We start from the raw sequence: 22467 nt of genomic DNA, 5'->3' as shown, positions 1-22467 counted from the left end.
CTTCTTCTTCTCAAGTACCCCAACCTGAGGATGTACCCCAACCTGAGGACTTTCCAGAGCATGAAGATCCTCACCAGACTATGCCACCACCTCAGCAGCCCGGCACTTTTGATTTTTCTTCTTTTCAGGCATACATGGCTCAGTATGAGCAGCGAGCAGTTGAGAGAGCTCAGGCACAGCAGCAGCAAGCCTTTCAATTGGCTCAAGCACAGGAGCAGAGAGAGAATCACATAATGGATCAGCAGGCTGCTATCTTCCGCAGCAACCAGGGCATCTACTCGCATCTTTACGATGCTCACATGGATCCCAGGTGTTTTATGTTCACTCCTGCACAGTACTATGATTCTTGCATGTGGCCTGGGGACAGGCCAATCTACCCAGGAGGGGGCAGTGGTGCAGCATTTGGTGGAGCAGCTGATGACTTTACTAGGACAGCCAGTGTCCACATTGGTGGTGATGCGGTGAGGACAGCTAGTGTGCATGGGACAGCTAGTGTGCATGGGACAGCTAGTGTGCATGGGACAGCTAGTGTGCATGGTGTCGATGATGATCCAGAGAGGACAGCCAGTGTCCATTTATCTCAGCAGGATGATATGGATGATGATGCGGCACACTGACCGCATTCTTTTGATGTTTTTAGTGATGCTTATTTTACTTTGACTTCTGCTTTGACTTTTTAGTTTTTGTTTTTATTTTTATGCTGGAACAATTTTATCGCTTTTGAACTTATACTTTTTGAGCACGGTTTTGGGTGTTCTATACTTTGGTTTAATTTTAATTTCATTTTGGGATAAATAGCTTAGCTTGTTGTTGGTTTTTAACTTAGTGCTTTGGATGAAATTTTTTGATTAATCTTGCTTGTGTTTCGTCAAAAGAAAAAAATTGCTTATGAACATCAAAGTTTAAAGTGCTCTAAGGAGCCAATTATTGAGCAAAAGCAGGTGAGTGATAATGATATGAATTGTGAGAAAGCGCAATGCCAAGGTATTGGTTTCCTGTTATTCTAGGTGTTACTATGAATGTGAAATCTGTACTTTGCACAAAATATATATCATTTAAGTCTTTTCATAAACATAAATATCTTTGAACCACTTAGTACTTAACCTAAATGTGAGGTAACTTCAAACTGTTGTATATATATGCTGGAGACCGATAATCACCGTCTAACTTGTTTTAGTTATGTTAAATCTGATAATTATTTTAAACTGTTTGAAAGCATGGAAAGGATCAAGGCACTTTTTGAATCGAGAGTAACCTACTTGACCACATAAAGCCTACCTGTGAGAAGAGTGAGTATCTGATACCCCAATCTGAGCTAAATGAATCAAGTCCTCAAACATGAACTGTCAATATTCATAAGCACAATGCTTGTTGAATTTGCCTGAAATTTTTCAAAAATCCAGTTCATGGTTGAATCTTATAGGACTTTGATAATGTTACTTTGTTGAACCCTTAACCTTTTTGTACTTTGTCCCTTGCCTTAGGATAGGGGAACATTCAATTAGAGTTTTGTTGTATTCAAGTTGGGGAGAAAAAGGAGGCATTATATGTTAAGTTCTGGTGAAGTTGTAAAATAACCTGACAACATTGAATCAAGGAAAAAGTTGTACATTTGAAAAAGAAAAGAAAAGAAAAGAAAAAGAAGAAAAAGAAAAGAAAAAAAAAATCAAAAATAGAATAAGTTGTCAAGGTTATTGGTTTGATTGTTAATCATCAAAGGTTGTAATTTTTGGTAGGGAAGATTTTAAATTTCAAGTTGAATTACAAAGAATGTTCCTCTTTGATAGGCTTTCTGATCAATTGCCCCACATATGACATTTCTTTTGTAGCCCGGCCAAGTTATAACCCTTGCAAGACCTTTTGATCCATGCTTTTATGCTTTTTGAGACGATATTTGGATGAACACCTAACTTAAATAGGATGTTAGCATGATTGTTGGATGTGTGTTCATTACCTTGCTCATTGTTATCTTGGTATTCCATTTACTTTTAAAGAAGTGTGTTAGGTGTGGTTCATAGATAGATATGTTTATACTTTGAAGTTTATGATGCGTATTTTGTGCTTAGGACTTGTTTCACATTTATAGCTGTGCTAGGAATAATGGAGAACTTCATGCTTGCCGGTGCTTTCACATTTGAATCACCACTTGAAAATTTTTATTTGATTTGAATTGTTTGGTATTGTGCTAGAAAGCTTGTCCAAAGCCTTGTTAGTTTCCTTTTTATTCTTTTGTTTGAGGACAAACAAAAAGCTAAGTTGGGGAGAGTTTGATAAGTGCTCAAAAGTAATATATTTCATGTGTTAAAAGAGGCATTTTTAGTGACTTGTTATGCAAGTTATCTACGGAAAAGCAACCAATTGTTGTAATTATACCATTTGTGCTTTATATGCCTAATTCTACCCAATTTATGCAGGAAATGACAAGCAAGGACCAAAACTCAAGTTGTGTGAACCAAGCAAATCTCGCTTACGCGAGGTCATCTCGCTTAAGCGAGATTCTTCCAGGGAGAAGCTCAACCTTCGCTTGCATCTCGCTTCCAGGGTCGCTTGTGGATTTTGGCATCTCGCTTACGCGAGATCATCTCGCTTACGCGAGATTTCTCCAGGGAACAATTGTAAATCTCGCTCCCATCTCGCTTCCCAGTCGCTCAAGCAGGATTCCAAGGCGGTTTAAGTCTCAAGCAACCTCGCTTACGCGAGGTCTAACTCGCTTGAGCGAGATGCAACTTCATCAAGGAGCAGGGCTACGTGGCAGGATCTCATTGGCCATGGTTGGATATTTAGGATTCTCGCTTGAGCGAGATGTATCTCGCTTGAGCGAGATTACACGTTTTCAGCCCATTTAAATACAAGTTTAACCTCTCTCTAGAACTATTCACTATTCCATTGAAACATTTTATACAATTCTAGAGAGAGGTTAGAGCTATTTCATAAGAGAGAAACACAAAGCAAGTGATTAAGGAGTAGATTCAACCCTAGATTCATTGAGACATCAAGGATCTTGGCATGGAATCTTCATCTTTCCTTCCTTCCTTGCATTAGTTTACATGTCTATATGTAACTATCACCTTCTTTGTAGTATTGAGGTAACAATCAAGCTATTATGTAATCTTTTGATCTTTTAATATATAAGGTTCTAGCTTAATGATTCAATATTGTTGTTATTCTTGCTTTTAATGCTTTCAAAGAGATTCAAGATGATTTGGACACAAACTCTTGAATCTAGAACTAGAATAACAATCTATCTTATGTTATATCACTCTTGACAAGTTTGTAAACCTTTGATAATTACTTTTAATCAAGATTTTAATGCTTTCGGATACTTAATCAGGCTGGACACGGTCGATTAAGTCATCCGATCGACTTTGTTATCGTTTAAGGAATTTGGACACGAATGTTTAAACGATAACCTAGAAATAACGATGTCGCTTTGGACACGAAGGATATTGTAGAAATGATTGTGATAATATTGGTTATAAAGCTAGAGTCTGTTAATCGATCGAGAGATTGCTGCTGTTATGCTTGCTCGTTATCTTATACCGCAAGCGAAATAGTTCGATCCCCTCTCGTTTTTACTTTAGTGTCAAATATGGATATAGTGTTACAAACAAACAAATTATATCCAAACCCTTAATGTGAACGATTGTGTAAATGCTTATGATTAAACGTAACTCCCTGTGGAAACGATCCTATATATACTCACGTGTACATAGTTATATGACGTGTAGGAAAAATCTTACATCAGCCGTTTAGGAGTAGTGATATCCTTAATTATTTTATGCTTTCTTCAAATTTTTTTGTCTTTTAAATGGAAGAAATGGAGAGGAATATAAATGTAGAGGATCCTAACCCATTAAAATCATTCATTACATAGAGATAAAATAAACTTCAGTGTTTATTCTCAAGACTAGTTTAAGCTTTTAAATGAAATATTAAAATCTTACTATAAATTGAGTGAAAATAGTCTATCATTTTGACATAGTAGAAAATAAAGAAAGGAAAAAGAGGGTATGATGTCAAAGTGTAGAGATTCAAGAGAGCAAATAGAGTGAGATAAAGCTTGAGAGAATTTGAAAGAGAGCGAGCATTACATGATTTCTTTTTATTGGACACAAGGATACATTTTATTTAGTATATAAGTCAAAATATTATATATGTGGAGCAATTCTTACTTTTTTTTTTTTAATGAAATGAAGCAATTCTTATATAGTCACAACCCTAAAACAAAAATATTTAGACAACATACAAATGAAGAAAAAAAATATTAGTCGTATATTTTTTACTTCTATCTTTAACTGTTTCTTATCTATGTGTATATAACTAACTAATTTTTATTTATCTTTGTGCCAAACTAAGACTGATTTTCATTGCTTAAATCACCATATATATAATATTTTGATTTGAGTTGGACTTCTCATATCTGAAATCTGTTCGGGTCGTTCTGTTTGTTTTTCTATTTGTGTTTTTGTTTTGTTTAAAGATTGGTCGGTATTTGTGCGGTGGTTGGAATCATAAAGCCAAAAGGGTTTGGTTCTATAACTTGAAAGGGTGGTTTGGTTACTAACGTGTTAAACTAATCCTCAAGATGAGTTCAAACGTGTTTGGTTCTGATAATTCGAAAGGGATTGGTCACTAACGTACTTGATTCATCCATCGGTCTGAATTTTTACGCGTCTGTTTGAAACATGTTGAGTTTGGTGGCCTGACTTCTTCGACTCTCTGATGTTTCTATATCTGTTGAGATCTGCAGGTTTCAAGACGTCTTGTCTGCCTACGCTCTGGTGTTTCATGCTCGAAAGAGATTTTGTGCTTGCTACTTTGTTCAGGAAATTGTTGGCACTTGGATTTTGCTACCATGTTGGTGGTCGATCCATTCGCCGAGTTTAAATCCTAATTGTTCTTCGCAGATGTTCATTTTTCATATTTTTTTGTAACCTGGTTTCACGCTTGTACATAGGTTCTCTAGGTTGCGCCCGTGATTAGTGAATCTTTGTTAGAGTAGGTTAGGGATGGTCCACTTGATCTGAGTTATCATAATGTATTCCCATTTAGGTTGTACCTGGGTCAGGTCTAATGTTCCCCTAGCATTTGTATCTCTTTATTTTTATTGATTTTTCCTTTTGACTACAAAAATCTTATATATGTCAGTGCATGTGTGTAAGGGTGACAAAGAGCTAGTACAAAATATTTGGCATTGAATTAATTGTGTTAATACTTACGCCTCAGAGGAGAGAGACTAATATAAAAAAAAAAAAAGTTCATTAGTTGAGAGAATTTTATGTCCAAAAGTTTTACATTGAACACTTTTATCCATTCAATGTGAAACTTCTAACATCGATGTTCTTAAAAGATGGCATCCACAACGATTTTTCTATTGACATTGATTTAATAGGAGTATTTTTCTTTGACGACTTCACTCATCGGCGATTTTTTTATCGTGTAATTCAGAAGAATTCAGGAGACTTACAGGCTTTAGTAGCCCAATGAATACAAAGTTCAAAGCCCGGCCCAATACTAAATCTGATATTCTATCATCTATTGGAAGTCATGTCATGGGTAAAGGAATATTTACTCTTACTCCTTAATTTGTACTCCTACCCCATTTTGTTTTTTAAATTCTTGTTTTTCCCTTTTCGTTTTAAAAAAAAAAATTTTGTTTGAAAAATTAAAAAATCCATAACATTAATTATGCTAATGCCCATATAGATTGTTGCTTAATTTGCTCTTGAAATTAACTGATCATTGATTTCTATTTTGGATAATAACTCTTTTTTACATATAATTTTTTGGAATGATCGATTGTAATGCTATAATATGTCGTGTATCCACGTGAGCTTATCTCAGTTGGTAGAAATAATACATAATATATGCAAGGTCCAGATTCAAATCTCGACCATCCAAAAAAAAATATATGTCCGTGTATTTTCTTAAGATTTATCCTACTTGTATCCAAGGCTTCAGCAATCGAAAATTAATAATGCTCAATAATCAATGGCATTTTGAAAGCAATATATAGTTTTTTTTTTTACTTTAAGTTGAAGAACTTATAAAGAAATATAACTGATTGTCAGATTCAGCACTGAGATTTTAACTTGAACTTTTCACGTACATGAAGATTAAATTCTGAGATTCCACTTCTCACAAAATCCACTGACATATTTTGATTTAAAAGTGTGTATCGAGTACCGACCATAATCTAATTAAGTTGTGACTGACAGCCAGATATATTTCCACATGTTTAAACGTAAATGTTAAGCCAATGTAAGTCATAATACGTTGATCTGGAAATTAAGGCATAATCTAAATCGCAAATCATGTTGTCTTTAGCTTCTGATTAGTATTGTCCTTGACAGTTGACACGCTCTTCTTGTTCTAGTACTTTTTCCGTATATATATTCCCATTATTTTCTTTTCTTTTTCTATCTCTTCCTTACTGCTTTAATTTTAGCATATGCTCTTATCAAATAATCATAGTAGGGCCGCCCAATATATTGCACTTTAATAATGTATGAAATGATTTTAGTTTTGTTTTAAAATTTATATAGCGGATCCGTATGATATAAACGTTATTAAGCTGTGTAACATTTATGTAACTTTAAATTTGGTGTATTTTGATATCTCCTCTCTTTAAATATGACAAATACATCAATGTTAGAAAGGGGCGTTTGTAGAACACCAAATATACTTCTTTTGTGAATCGGTATCATCTGCGCGTAATTGCAGAGATTAATCCTTCGAGGTAGGTAAGATCGCAATAGATGACATTTTTTTGTGTGAATTAGTATCATCTGCAACAGAGACTAATCCTTCGAGATTGATAGGATCGCAATGGATGGCAAATGATTTAACATCATTGCATTCCCAAAACTGGATTTGAACCCAAAACCTCTGGTTAACACCAAATACACTTAATTAATCTCAAGTGTCTATGCTACATATAAACAATTAAGAAGTTCGTTGACCTTCATCCAAGGAAGTGTCTCAAGCCTTAAGATATGATTTTGTTTCTTAATTTAAATTTGTCATGTTATCAAATACAACTGCATAAAAATGGAATGTGGTAACATTCATGTGGAGTTGAAAAACATTTAGACCTGCGGAGCTTTATGCCTACTCTGTAATTTGCATGCAATATACTCCTTCCGGTTCTATTTACAAGAGAAAGTTGACTTTTTAGATACATTGAATAATGTATGTATCTAGTCAAGAACCTAAACCAAATACATAAATTATTTAATGTATCTAAAAAGTAAATTGTCTCTTGTAAATAGGACCGGAGGGAGTATAATATAACTGACAAGAACGCTTAAAAGCATTTTTCTTTTTCCTTCACTTATACATTTTTCTTAATAAGTGTGAAATGAACAAATGATTCACTAAATATGTAGTGTTTCAAACCATATTATGGTGATAATATGTATGTAGTTAATTAGATTGCCGGATATATGGATAAAAAAAATGCCTTATGTACGAGCAAGAATCTTATATCTTCAAGAAAATCTTGGATTCATTATATTTACCGCCACATGTATAAGAATAATTATGCAATTTGTTATGAATAGAAACACACATGCAGAACAGAAACAATCTCGGGAATCCTCTAAAATTTTCTCTTAAGATCTTATTCTTTTACTATATTGACATCTCATGCAAACAATATGCAATCTTCACCACCATGAATCAACCTATATATATCCCTTAACGGAGCTTAGTTTCTACATATAGCAAATTAGCTCAAAAATCTTCCAATACATAGCATTACTTCATCAACATTAATCAAAAATAATTCTAGCTAATCATGGACATGATTACAAGGATAGTGAGTGATAAACCTGTGGTGATATTCAGCAAAAGCACATGTTGTTTGAGCCACTCCATCATGACATTGATACGAAGCTTTGGTGCAAACCCAATTGTTTATGAGCTTGATGAGATAACAAATGGGACACAGATAGAAAGAGCACTGATTCAACTAGGGTGCCAACCAAGTGTACCAGTTGTGTTTATTGGCCAACAATTCATTGGTGGCTCTAAAAGAATCATGACCCTTCATCTTCGGAATGAGCTAGTACCTATGCTCATGAATGCCGGAGCTATATGGATTTAATTTGAAGCAAATTAAAGTTAGTTGTTTGTTACTGATTTCTACATGCACTTATAGTTAAATGTCAAAGCTAGCTTATATATCTGGTTATAGATAAGGTATGTCATGTGAGCACTTCTGCCATATAGTTTTGTAATAAAATAATATACACAATGAAAAAATTACGCCTTATAGTTATTGCTTTGGTTACATATTAAAAGTTTTATTAATTTATTCATTTCTTCCATATCACAAAAAACACATCACTATATGTCCAAGTATTCACTTATGTAATAAGGAGGTTCGATTTACGTATTAGACTGACATGGATAGACCATTTCGTTTGACTGTTTAAGTCAGGTCAGCTCAGCTCGTCTTCAGTCAACACTGGTTTGATTGTTCAGGTCAAGTCAGTCAGCTGAGCTCATCTTCACTTAATACCATGTGTCATGTACGGACGATCAACGCGCCTCCACTCCACGCGCCAGGTATGGATGAGTTGTACCCTAGACCACGCGCGGCCGTACTCAAAACAAACAACCAATGGGAGGCTATGGATCACAACTTAATGGGCTTTGAATGATCAGGAAAAGGCCCATTAAGACAACACTTTGATGGCTATAAAAGGGGGACACTTAGATGTTTGATGGGACATATCCAAAAATAGTGAAAACAATGTATTATTCATTTATTTCTTAAGAGTGCTCTTGAAACTCTACCTAGGACGTTTCACTAAGCATCTCACTTGTTGTAATTAACTTGTATTTACATACGTGAACATGTACCATAAGTTTGATAAACATATAGTTTTCCCTTTTTTTTTGGTCAAGATATAGTTTTCCCTTTTACCGTGATATATTTAGAAGCTGAAGCTGAAGCTGAATATGTATACTCTACCCCAATATCCCAATGTGATTTTGGTATTTTGAAAGGAAAATGCTGTAGCGAAAAATACAAGTCAAAGGTTAAAGCGGTTCTGGAAATGTAGGTAATTAATAGGTATAGGTATGACGAGAATGTGTTATGTGATGCATTTGAAAATTTTAGAGGACTAAAAATTTATTTAACCTTTTATATAATAGGACAGGCCTTTCTTTAGTTCAGTACACTTTCCATGCAAAATGGTTAAATTTTGGTTGCAACTTTTTATTTTCTTATCAACATTTAGCTGCAATTTTTAACCTTAAATCTTACATTTTTATTTCAGCAAGTGCTGAAGTGATTTTATTTTAAATTCTTTACCTCTTCGATTTTATTAAATAGGGGATAAGAGTATTTTTTATAAGTGGAGGATAAGCATAGTGCCATATATTTTTCAGTGAAGATTAAAACTTAAACTCTTGAATTACAATAAAGTCAAGCTGACACCAATTACTAGCACCTATGAGATGTTCATAGAATGAATTCCATTAAGCATATACTAACTTTTTTTCGTTATGCATATAATCCAATTATATTAAAGAAAATGATATATTAATGTGGCTTTTCCTACCCAACAGAAACCGACTCTCATTTTAATTTTCACTCTATACACAATTTATTCTGTATTGCCAAATTGTCATGCATGGGATAAAAAAATTCAAAAGAAAAGAAAGATAACGTCTTGATTTGATGCTTGTGCACTCTATAGACACATACGGGTATGTTTGCTTTTTTTACGTACCGGTGCTTCAGGTCGCTATTGCATGTTGAAATGACAACAATATTATCAGGATTAAGCGCATTATTTTAGGAGAAATGCTATATCGTGCGACATGAGACACCCACGGATTGCACGACACGCACTGTAACACGTGCACTTTCCATTTTATTGGTTATTTTTTAATTTTGTTTTTACTCAACCTGGTTATTTAACATAAACAATAAATATTGAAATAAATATATGCAAAAGAGAAAGCATTTATGTCCTTTGCTCTATCTTCTTTCAAAAAAAAAAATGTCCTTGTCTCGATCACATGACCGCTTCACATAGCAGAGCTTTGTGGATACTATTAGCCTCAATCGACATCTCACAACTTATCTTTCTTGTCTCCCTTGTCTTCATTGCTTCCATTGTTGCTGTCTTCAAAGTTACCAAATAGAGACTCCATACAACCACTACTCCATACTTCTCATATTGCAGCAAGTTTCAATTCATTATAAGTATTTGCTGCGAGATATAAAATGGCGGCTGATTTTTGCTGCACCGACGTTGAGTCACGTAATTGTAGTGCAAACGAATCTAGGGTTAAACTGGACTTTTTGTATGAAATAGAATTTAAGAGATGGTCTCATCAAAATGCCACATAGTTCGCGGGATATGCACGACAATTGTGTCGTACTATTCATCATTTTCCTTATTTTAGAGCCGTTTATCACATTTTGGAACTTGATAAGCCATAATTTGGGACAAGAATTTCTTTTTCAAGCTGCAACCACGTGGAAAAAAAATTTACTGGACGAATATGAATATATAACATTGTCTGCACATTATAATGTGATAGAAATTCACATTTTTAAGATCAATAAGTCGGATGTTTGCGGTTTGAACCTTGACCCCTACATATATTATGAGATATCTTTATCAATTGAGTTAAATTCACGGAGACATTACAATGTGATTTTATTGTTATTTGGTAATGGAATGATTAAGAAAGGAAATTACTATCTGATTTGTTGCAAATCTAAATCGAGATGATATATATTTCATCCGTCTCTAAATATAAGTCTCATCGTAATTTCGTGTTTACTATTAAAAGTATGTATTGTAGTTAATGTGTCAAATTTATCTACAAATATTACTCTCTTTATTTTAAAATGCGTGTCAAGTTAGAAAAAAAAATTGTTTCAAAATGAATGCCATTTTCAATTTTCAAGGCATATTCACCATTTCTTTCCAATTGTACCCTCCAATTAATAATATGTACACTTCTCTCACTACATAACTTTTACTTGAGTGGAAAACTAGCCAATAGTTAATAAGGATAATTTGGTAATATAATTAGTTTCTTTCATCTAATCAGTGTATTTCTTAATATGTGTGTAAAAACTTTAAACGACATGAAATGGAGGGAGTATTAATTTGTCTTTTGTGCATAATGTATTCAATATTTTTCATATTTCCAATACAAATTAGTGATACTCCCTCCGTCCCTTAATGTAGACACCCATTGCCTTTTTCACATTTCTTAAAAAAAGTTGTCAGTGTAGTTAATGTGTCTGTTTTGTGTGTTAATATTACTAAATTGTCCTTTGTTTGTATGTGTATAAAATTTGACTTTTCATATTTCAAGATAAGTTAGTAGTATTAATTAGGGACATGTTCAGGAAAAAATCATAAATGTATCTAGTAATTTGAAAAGGGGTTTATATTTAGGGACAAAAATAAAGTCAAATGGGTGCTTAGATATAGGGACGGAGGGAGTACTCCCTCCGGTCCTATTTATAAGAGAAATTTTGGTCAACAAAGTTAATGTATTTGGTTAAAAAATTGGACCAAATACATCCACTTTTGTTGACCTAAATTTCTCTTATAAATAGGGCCGGAGGGAGTATTAAATAGGATTGTGTTCATTAAAAAAATTAATAAGTGCGTCTAAAGAGTTGAAAGGGGACTTATATTTAAGGATAACTTTTTGGATTATGCTAACAAGTGTCATAAGGGCATCACAAAAAGAAATTTTTTCCTAAAAATATAAATCAAACACATGTAAAATCATAATTAAACACTTTCTATGTAAAAGTTACTATTTTTTTATTGCTTAAACAATACACTATATGGTCGGATTTAGGCTATGAAGCCCGAGTACTCCAAGTACGGGGATGTATCCGTATCAGATATCGATACTCACGGATACGTACTCACAATTCATGAAGTATCGGAACTAATTATTTTAAATTTTAAAAAATATTTTATCGGATACTTATAGAATACTCCATACACACACAAGGATATTTATAATTCAGTGGAGATGTATATGATTCAATTTTAGATAAGAAATTTTAGAATTGTTTTTGATGGACCACTTAAAATTAAATTTTTTGTGCATGATGGTAACGAGAGAAGAGATTCAATTAATCAACAGTTGAGAACCTTTTTTTTTTGGAAATAACATTTGAGTACTTTTAATGATGTTTATGTTGATATCCTAACATATGAATAAAAATAAAATATGTTTTATACGAAAACTTTACATTTTTTATTTTATTTTGATCACATGTATTATTTTCAAAATTTGTGAATTTTATAATATTATAATAATAAAGAATAACCAATGCTTATTTTCTTCAAGTATTTTACATGCATATATGTTTAGTATAACAATTTTGTTAATATATCTTACCCGTATCGTATCCTAAATTTTTAAAAAATTGCGTATTGACGTACCTATATCGTACCCGCACATGTATCATGCATCCGAGCTTCATAGTATTGAGGTGTGTAGGAAATGGCTTAACACACTAAAGACAATAATATGGCAAGAACATAGACATATGTTATAGATTGTGCCTCCACTAAGGTTTTGATTTTTTTTATAAAAAATACGTGAGATGTTAGTTATGATAGTATTTAAATATATTAAAATTATAAAAATAAATTTAAATGTGTATTTATTTCGTTAATCAATTTAGTTCTTAAATATATTTTTCGTTAGTCAATTTAGTTTTTTTTTTTTGGTAATAAAGCTAACAAAAGAGAACAGAAAAAGGAGGACAGAAACAGAAAAACAAATCAAGCTCTAGGGAATAAAGTTCCCATGGCATCCATCCTAATCTTATCGAGAAGATCCTGAGGAGCAGACGAGTGAACAAAGAATTCAGTATCTGAAGAAGCTCCTAACTTGGCCATGTAATCAGCACATTGGTTGCCCTCTCGGAGAGTGTGATGAATAGTGAATTGCGGGAAGCTATAATTTCTTTGATATCCTGAACCAGTACCGCATAGGCGTGGTACTTAGAAACAGCACCTGTGATGAGATTAACGGAGAGTTGAGAGTCCGAGTAACAAACCAAATCGTCCAGCCCCATATCCAAAGCTAACCGTAAACCTTTGTGAATTGCTGTAAGTTCAGCAAGAAGAATACACTGAGAGTCAGGAAGGAACCCGGAGAAGCCTGAAAGAAAGAAACCTGCGTTTCTAAATACATGTCCAAGTCAACCACTTCACATATGCCAATGCACAATTTTGACTATTAATATTTTTAATTATTTAAAGTAAAAAATTATAAAAATTTAATATTTTGAAAATATTTGTCGAGACAAATCAAACAACATCCTACATGCTAATATTTGTATTTATACATTAGTAAAAAAGTATGGTCAAAGTAAGTCAAGTGAATAGTGCACCTTGCAAAAATTGGACATGTATTTTGAAACAGAGGGAGTAGGACCGGAGGGAGTATTAAATAGGATTGTGTTCATTAAAAAAATTAATAAGTGCGTCTAAAGAGTTGAAAGGGGACTTATATTTAAGGATAACTTTTTGGATTATGCTAACAAGTGTCATAAGGGCATCACAAAAAGAAATTTTTTCCTAAAAATATAAATCAAACACATGTAAAATCATAATTAAACATTTTCTATGTAAAAGTTACTATTTTTTTATTGCTTAAACAATACACTATATGGTCGGATTTAGGCTATGAAGCCCGAGTACTCCAAGTACGGGGATGTATCCGTATCAGATATCGATACTCACGGATACGTACTCACAATTCATGAAGTATCGGAACTAATTATTTTAAATTTTAAAAAATATTTTATCGGATACTTATAGAATACTCCATACACACACAAGGATATTTATAATTCAGTGGAGATGTATATGATTCAATTTTAGATAAGAAATTTTAGAATTGTTTTTGATGGACCACTTAAAATTAAATTTTTTGTGCATGATGGTAACGAGAGAAGAGATTCAATTAATCAACAGTTGAGAACCTTTTTTTTTTTTGGAAATAACATTTGAGTACTTTTAATGATGTTTATGTTGATATCCTAACATATGAATAAAAATAAAATATGTTTTATACGAAAACTTTACATTTTTTATTTTATTTTGATCACATGTATTATTTTCAAAATTTGTGAATTTTATAATATTATAATAATAAAGAATAACCAATGCTTATTTTCTTCAAGTATTTTACATGCATATATGTTTAGTATAACAATTTTGTTAATATATCTTACCCGTATCGTATCCTAAATTTTTAAAAAATTGCGTATTGACGTACCTATATCGTACCCGCACATGTATCATGCATCCGAGCTTCATAGTATTGAGGTGTGTAGGAAATGGCTTAACACACTAAAGACAATAATATGGCAAGAACATAGACATATGTTATAGATTGTGCCTCCACTAAGGTTTTGATTTTTTTTATAAAAAATACGTGAGATGTTAGTTATGATAGTATCTAAATATATTAAAATTATAAAAATAAATTTAAATGTGTATTTATTTCGTCAATCAATTTAGTTCTTAAATATATTTTTCGTTAGTCAATTTAGTTTTTTTTTTTTTGGTAATAAAGCTAACAAAAGAGAACAGAAAAAGGAGGACAGAAACAGAAAAACAAATCAAGCTCTAGGGAATAAAGTTCCCATGGCATCCATCCTAATCTTATCGAGAAGATCCTGAGGAGCAGACGAGTGAACAAAGAATTCAGTATCTGAAGAAGCTCCTAACTTGGCCATGTAATCAGCACATTGGTTGCCCTCTCGGAGAGTGTGATGAATAGTGAATTGCGGGAAGCTATAATTTCTTTGATATCCTGAACCAGTACCGCATAGGCGTGGTACTTAGAAACAGCACCTGTGATGAGATTAACGGAGAGTTGAGAGTCCGAGTAACAAACCAAATCGTCCAGCCCCATATCCAAAGCTAACCGTAAACCTTTGTGAATTGCTGTAAGTTCAGCAAGAAGAATACACTGAGAGTCAGGAAGGAACCCGGAGAAGCCTGAAAGAAAGAAACCTGCGTTTCTAAATACATGTCCAAGTCAACCACTTCACATATGCCAATGCACAATTTTGACTATTAATATTTTTAATTATTTAAAGTAAAAAATTATAAAAATTTAATATTTTGAAAATATTTGTCGAGACAAATCAAACAACATCCTACATGCTAATATTTGTATTTATACATTAGTAAAAAAGTATGGTCAAAGTAAGTCAAGTGAATAGTGCACCTTGCAAAAATTGGACATGTATTTTGAAACAGAGGGAGTAGGACCGGAGGGAGTATTAAATAGGATTGTGTTCATTAAAAAAATTAATAAGTGCGTCTAAAGAGTTGAAAGGGGACTTATATTTAAGGATAACTTTTTGGATTATGCTAACAAGTGTCATAAGGGCATCACAAAAAGAAATTTTTTCCTAAAAATATAAATCAAACACATGTAAAATCATAATTAAACATTTTCTATGTAAAAGTTACTATTTTTTTATTGCTTAAACAATACACTATATGGTCGGATTTAGGCTATGAAGCCCGAGTACTCCAAGTACGGGGATGTATCCGTATCAGATATCGATACTCACGGATACGTACTCACAATTCATGAAGTATCGGAACTAATTATTTTAAATTTTAAAAAATATTTTATCGGATACTTATAGAATACTCCATACACACACAAGGATATTTATAATTCAGTGGAGATGTATATGATTCAATTTTAGATAAGAAATTTTAGAATTGTTTTTGATGGACCACTTAAAATTAAATTTTTTGTGCATGATGGTAACGAGAGAAGAGATTCAATTAATCAACAGTTGAGAACCTTTTTTTTTTTGGAAATAACATTTGAGTACTTTTAATGATGTTTATGTTGATATCCTAACATATGAATAAAAATAAAATATGTTTTATACGAAAACTTTACATTTTTTATTTTATTTTGATCACATGTATTATTTTCAAAATTTGTGAATTTTATAATATTATAATAATAAAGAATAACCAATGCTTATTTTCTTCAAGTATTTTACATGCATATATGTTTAGTATAACAATTTTGTTAATATATCTTACCCGTATCGTATCCTAAATTTTTAAAAAATTGCGTATTGACGTACCTATATCGTACCCGCACATGTATCATGCATCCGAGCTTCATAGTATTGAGGTGTGTAGGAAATGGCTTAACACACTAAAGACAATAATATGGCAAGAACATAGACATATGTTATAGATTGTGCCTCCACTAAGGTTTTGATTTTTTTTATAAAAAATACGTGAGATGTTAGTTATGATAGTATCTAAATATATTAAAATTATAAAAATAAATTTAAATGTGTATTTATTTCGTCAATCAATTTAGTTCTTAAATATATTTTTCGTTAGTCAATTTAGTTTTTTTTTTTTTTGGTAATAAAGCTAACAAAAGAGAACAGAAAAAGGAGGACAGAAACAGAAAAACAAATCAAGCTCTAGGGAATAAAGTTCCCATGGCATCCATCCTAATCTTATCGAGAAGATCCTGAGGAGCAGACGAGTGAACAAAGAATTCAGTATCTGAAGAAGCTCCTAACTTGGCCATGTAATCAGCACATTGGTTGCCCTCTCGGAGAGTGTGATGAATAGTGAAGTTACGGGAAGCTATAATTTCTTTGATATCCTGAACCAGTACCGCATAGGCGTGGTACTTAGAAACAGCACCTGTGATGAGATTAACGGAGAGTTGAGAGTCCGAGTAACAAACCAAATCGTCCAGCCCCATATCCAAAGCTAACCGTAAACCTTTGTGAATTGCTGTAAGTTCAGCAAGAAGAATACACTGAGAGTCAGGAAGGAACCCGGAGAAGCCTGAAAGAAAGAAACCTGCGTTTCAAAATACATGTCCAAGTCAACCACTTCACATATGCCAATGCACAATTTTGACTATTAATATTTTTAATTATTTAAAGTAAAAAATTATAAAAATTTAATATTTTGAAAATATTTGTCGAGACAAATCAAACAACATCCTACATGCTAATATTTGTATTTATACATTAGTAAAAAAGTATGGTCAAAGTAAGTCAAGTGAATAGTGCACCTTGCAAAAATTGGACATGTATTTTGAAACAGAGGGAGTAGGACCGAAGGGAGTATTAAATAGGACTGTGTTCATTAAAAAAATTAATAAGTGCGTCTAAAGAGTTGAAAGGGGACTTATATTTAAGGATAACTTTTTGGATTATGCTAACAAGTGTCATAACGGCATCACAAAAAGAAATTTTTTCCTAAAAATATAAATCAAACACATGTAAAATCATAATTAAACATTTTCTATGTAAAAGTTACTATTTTTTTATTGCTTAAACAATACACTATATGGTCGGATTTAGGCTATGAAGCCCGAGTACTCCAAGTACGGGGATGTATCCGTATCAGATATCGATACTCACGGATACGTACTCACAATTCATGAAGTATCGGAACTAATTATTTTAAATTTTAAAAAATATTTTATCGGATACTTATAGAATACTCCATACACACACAAGGATATTTATAATTCAGTGGAGATGTATATGATTCAATTTTAGATAAGAAATTTTAGAATTGTTTTTGATGGACCACTTAAAATTAAATTTTTTGTGCATGATGGTAACGAGAGAAGAGATTCAATTAATCAACAGTTGAGAACCTTTTTTTTTTTGGAAATAACATTTGAGTACTTTTAATGATGTTTATGTTGATATCCTAACATATGAATAAAAATAAAATATGTTTTATACGAAAACTTTACATTTTTTATTTTATTTTGATCACATGTATTATTTTCAAAATTTGTGAATTTTATAATATTATAATAATAAAGAATAACCAATGCTTATTTTCTTCAAGTATTTTACATGCATATATGTTTAGTATAACAATTTTGTTAATATATCTTACCCGTATCGTATCCTAAATTTTTAAAAAATTGCGTATTGACGTACCTATATCGTACCCGCACATGTATCATGCATCCGAGCTTCATAGTATTGAGGTGTGTAGGAAATGGCTTAACACACTAAAGACAATAATATGGCAAGAACATAGACATATGTTATAGATTGTGCCTCCACTAAGGTTTTGATTTTTTTTTATAAAAAATACGTGAGATGTTAGTTATGATAGTATCTAAATATATTAAAATTATAAAAATAAATTTAAATGTGTATTTATTTCGTCAATCAATTTAGTTCTTAAATATATTTTTCGTTAGTCAATTTAGTTTTTTTTTTTTTGGTAATAAAGCTAACAAAAGAGAACAGAAAAAGGAGGACAGAAACAGAAAAACAAATCAAGCTCTAGGGAATAAAGTTCCCATGGCATCCATCCTAATCTTATCGAGAAGATCCTGAGGAGCAGACGAGTGAACAAAGAATTCAGTATCTGAAGAAGCTCCTAACTTGGCCATGTAATCAGCACATTGGTTGCCCTCTCGGAGAGTGTGATGAATAGTGAAGTTACGGGAAGCTATAATTTCTTTGATATCCTGAACCAGTACCGCATAGGCGTGGTACTTAGAAACAGCACCTGTGATGAGATTAACGGAGAGTTGAGAGTCCGAGTAACAAACCAAATCGTCCAGCCCCATATCCAAAGCTAACCGTAAACCTTTGTGAATTGCTGTAAGTTCAGCAAGAAGAATACACTGAGAGTCAGGAAGGAACCCGGAGAAGCCTGAAAGAAAGAAACCTGCGTTTCAAAATACATGTCCAAGTCAACCACTTCACATATGCCAATGCACAATTTTGACTATTAATATTTTTAATTATTTAAAGTAAAAAATTATAAAAATTTAATATTTTGAAAATATTTGTCGAGACAAATCAAACAACATCCTACATGCTAATATTTGTATTTATACATTAGTAAAAAAGTATGGTCAAAGTAAGTCAAGTGAATAGTGCACCTTGCAAAAATTGGACATGTATTTTGAAACAGAGGGAGTAGGACCGAAGGGAGTATTAAATAGGACTGTGTTCATTAAAAAAATTAATAAGTGCGTCTAAAGAGTTGAAAGGGGACTTATATTTAAGGATAACTTTTTGGATTATGCTAACAAGTGTCATAACGGCATCACAAAAAGAAATTTTTTCCTAAAAATATAAATCAAACACATGTAAAATCATAATTAAACATTTTCTATGTAAAAGTTACTATTTTTTTATTGCTTAAACAATACACTATATGGTCGGATTTAGGCTATGAAGCCCGAGTACTCCAAGTACGGGGATGTATCCGTATCAGATATCGATACTCACGGATACGTACTCACAATTCATGAAGTATCGGAACTAATTATTTTAAATTTTAAAAAATATTTTATCGGATACTTATAGAATACTCCATACACACACAAGGATATTTATAATTCAGTGGAGATGTATATGATTCAATTTTAGATAAGAAATTTTAGAATTGTTTTTGATGGACCACTTAAAATTAAATTTTTTGTGCATGATGGTAACGAGAGAAGAGATTCAATTAATCAACAGTTGAGAACCTTTTTTTTTTTGGAAATAACATTTGAGTACTTTTAATGATGTTTATGTTGATATCCTAACATATGAATAAAAATAAAATATGTTTTATACGAAAACTTTACATTTTTTATTTTATTTTGATCACATGTATTATTTTCAAAATTTGTGAATTTTATAATATTATAATAATAAAGAATAACCAATGCTTATTTTCTTCAAGTATTTTACATGCATATATGTTTAGTATAACAATTTTGTTAATATATCTTACCCGTATCGTATCCTAAATTTTTAAAAAATTGCGTATTGACGTACCTATATCGTACCCGCACATGTATCATGCATCCGAGCTTCATAGTATTGAGGTGTGTAGGAAATGGCTTAACACACTAAAGACAATAATATGGCAAGAACATAGACATATGTTATAGATTGTGCCTCCACTAAGGTTTTGATTTTTTTTATAAAAAATACGTGAGATGTTAGTTATGATAGTATCTAAATATATTAAAATTATAAAAATAAATTTAAATGTGTATTTATTTCGTCAATCAATTTAGTTCTTAAATATATTTTTCGTTAGTCAATTTAGTTTTTTTTTTTTTTTGGTAATAAAGCTAACAAAAGAGAACAGAAAAAGGAGGACAGAAACAGAAAAACAAATCAAGCTCTAGGGAATAAAGTTCCCATGGCATCCATCCTAATCTTATCGAGAAGATCCTGAGGAGCAGACGAGTGAACAAAGAATTCAGTATCTGAAGAAGCTCCTAACTTGGCCATGTAATCAGCACATTGGTTGCCCTCTCGGAGAGTGTGATGAATAGTGAAGTTACGGGAAGCTATAATTTCTTTGATATCCTGAACCAGTACCGCATAGGCGTGGTACTTAGAAACAGCACCTGTGATGAGATTAACGGAGAGTTGAGAGTCCGAGTAACAAACCAAATCGTCCAGCCCCATATCCAAAGCTAACCGTAAACCTTTGTGAATTGCTGTAAGTTCAGCAAGAAGAATACACTGAGAGTCAGGAAGGAACCCGGAGAAGCCTGAAAGAAAGAAACCTGCGTTTCAAAATACATGTCCAAGTCAACCACTTCACATATGCCAATGCACAATTTTGACTATTAATATTTTTAATTATTTAAAGTAAAAAATTATAAAAATTTAATATTTTGAAAATATTTGTCGAGACAAATCAAACAACATCCTACATGCTAATATTTGTATTTATACATTAGTAAAAAAGTATGGTCAAAGTAAGTCAAGTGAATAGTGCACCTTGCAAAAATTGGACATGTATTTTGAAACAGAGGGAGTAGGACCGAAGGGAGTATTAAATAGGACTGTGTTCATTAAAAAAATTAATAAGTGCGTCTAAAGAGTTGAAAGGGGACTTATATTTAAGGATAACTTTTTGGATTATGCTAACAAGTGTCATAACGGCATCACAAAAAGAAATTTTTTCCTAAAAATATAAATCAAACACATGTAAAATCATAATTAAACATTTTCTATGTAAAAGTTACTATTTTTTTATTGCTTAAACAATACACTATATGGTCGGATTTAGGCTATGAAGCCCGAGTACTCCAAGTACGGGGATGTATCCGTATCAGATATCGATACTCACGGATACGTACTCACAATTCATGAAGTATCGGAACTAATTATTTTAAATTTTAAAAAATATTTTATCGGATACTTATAGAATACTCCATACACACACAAGGATATTTATAATTCAGTGGAGATGTATATGATTCAATTTTAGATAAGAAAATTTAGAATTGTTTTTGATGGACCACTTAAAATTAAATTTTTTGTGCATGATGGTAACGAGAGAAGAGATTCAATTAATCAACAGTTGAGAACCTTTTTTTTTTTGGAAATAACATTTGAGTACTTTTAATGATGTTTATGTTGATATCCTAACATATGAATAAAAATAAAATATGTTTTATACGAAAACTTTACATTTTTTATTTTATTTTGATCACATGTATTATTTTCAAAATTTGTGAATTTTATAATATTATAATAATAAAGAATAACCAATGCTTATTTTCTTCAAGTATTTTACATGCATATATGTTTAGTATAACAATTTTGTTAATATATCTTACCCGTATCGTATCCTAAATTTTTAAAAAATTGCGTATTGACGTACCTATATCGTACCCGCACATGTATCATGCATCCGAGCTTCATAGTATTGAGGTGTGTAGGAAATGGCTTAACACACTAAAGACAATAATATGGCAAGAACATAGACATATGTTATAGATTGTGCCTCCACTAAGGTTTTGATTTTTTTTATAAAAAATACGTGAGATGTTAGTTATGATAGTATCTAAATATATTAAAATTATAAAAATAAATTTAAATGTGTATTTATTTCGTTAATCAATTTAGTTCTTAAATATATTTTTCGTTAGTCAATTTAGTTTTTTTTTTTTTTGGTAATAAAGCTAACAAAAGAGAACAGAAAAAGGAGGACAGAAACAGAAAAACAAATCAAGCTCTAGGGAATAAAGTTCCCATGGCATCCATCCTAATCTTATCGAGAAGATCCTGAGGAGCAGACGAGTGAACAAAGAATTCAGTATCTGAAGAAGCTCCTAACTTGGCCATGTAATCAGCACATTGGTTGCCCTCTCGGAGAGTGTGATGAATAGTGAAGTTACGGGAAGCTATAATTTCTTTGATATCCTGAACCAGTACCGCATAGGCGTGGTACTTAGAAACAGCACCTGTGATGAGATTAACGGAGAGTTGAGAGTCCGAGTAACAAACCAAATCGTCCAGCCCCATATCCAAAGCTAACCGTAAACCTTTGTGAATTGCTGTAAGTTCAGCAAGAAGAATACACTGAGAGTCAGGAAGGAACCCGGAGAAGCCTGAAAGAAAGAAACCTGCGTTTCTAAATACATGTC

The 22467-nt window shown here is 32.2% G+C and overlaps 4 protein-coding genes across 4 annotated transcripts; 1 reads left to right on the top strand and 3 right to left on the bottom strand.

Annotated features, from left to right (window-relative positions):
- Nucleotides 1–7740: 7740 nt before the first annotated feature.
- Nucleotides 7741–8931, top strand: LOC146957650 (monothiol glutaredoxin-S6-like). Its single transcript, XM_085726764.1, has one exon. The coding sequence runs from the start codon at nucleotides 7799–7801 to the stop codon at nucleotides 8105–8107; it is 309 nt and encodes a 102-aa protein (XP_085582890.1). The 5' UTR covers nucleotides 7741–7798; the 3' UTR covers nucleotides 8108–8931.
- Nucleotides 8932–16494: 7563 nt separating this feature from the next.
- LOC146957649 (uncharacterized) lies at nucleotides 16495–18017 on the bottom strand. The gene is made up of 2 exons (XM_085750967.1): nucleotides 17999–18017; nucleotides 16495–16892 (listed from the first exon to the last, which is right to left on the bottom strand). Exons 1-2 carry the CDS (start codon nucleotides 18015–18017, stop codon nucleotides 16495–16497), a joined length of 417 nt encoding a protein of 138 aa, XP_085607093.1.
- A 328-nt stretch (nucleotides 18018–18345) lies between these two features.
- On the bottom strand, nucleotides 18346–19868 carry LOC146957648 (uncharacterized). The gene is made up of 2 exons (XM_085750959.1): nucleotides 19850–19868; nucleotides 18346–18743 (listed from the first exon to the last, which is right to left on the bottom strand). Exons 1-2 carry the CDS (start codon nucleotides 19866–19868, stop codon nucleotides 18346–18348), a joined length of 417 nt encoding a protein of 138 aa, XP_085607085.1.
- Nucleotides 19869–20197: 329 nt separating this feature from the next.
- LOC146957647 (uncharacterized) lies at nucleotides 20198–21720 on the bottom strand. Its single transcript, XM_085750953.1, has 2 exons — nucleotides 21702–21720; nucleotides 20198–20595 (listed from the first exon to the last, which is right to left on the bottom strand). The coding sequence occupies exons 1-2, from the start codon at nucleotides 21718–21720 to the stop codon at nucleotides 20198–20200; spliced, it is 417 nt and encodes a 138-aa protein (XP_085607079.1).
- Nucleotides 21721–22467: the final 747 nt, after the last annotated feature.

This window comes from Medicago sativa, chromosome 1, assembly GCF_051527215.1.
Source record: "Medicago sativa cultivar Bolivia chromosome 1, Bolivia_mono, whole genome shotgun sequence".
In the NCBI taxonomy this organism is placed as follows: Eukaryota; Viridiplantae; Streptophyta; class Magnoliopsida; order Fabales; family Fabaceae; genus Medicago; species Medicago sativa.
The sequence above is the reverse complement of the archived record's forward strand: the minus strand, read 5'-3'. Positions and strand labels throughout refer to the sequence as shown.

Coding starts and splice junctions, on each gene's coding strand:
- LOC146957650 (XM_085726764.1), top strand. CDS start 7,799: ATGGACATGATTACAAGGATAGTGAGTGATAAACCTGTGGTGATATTC.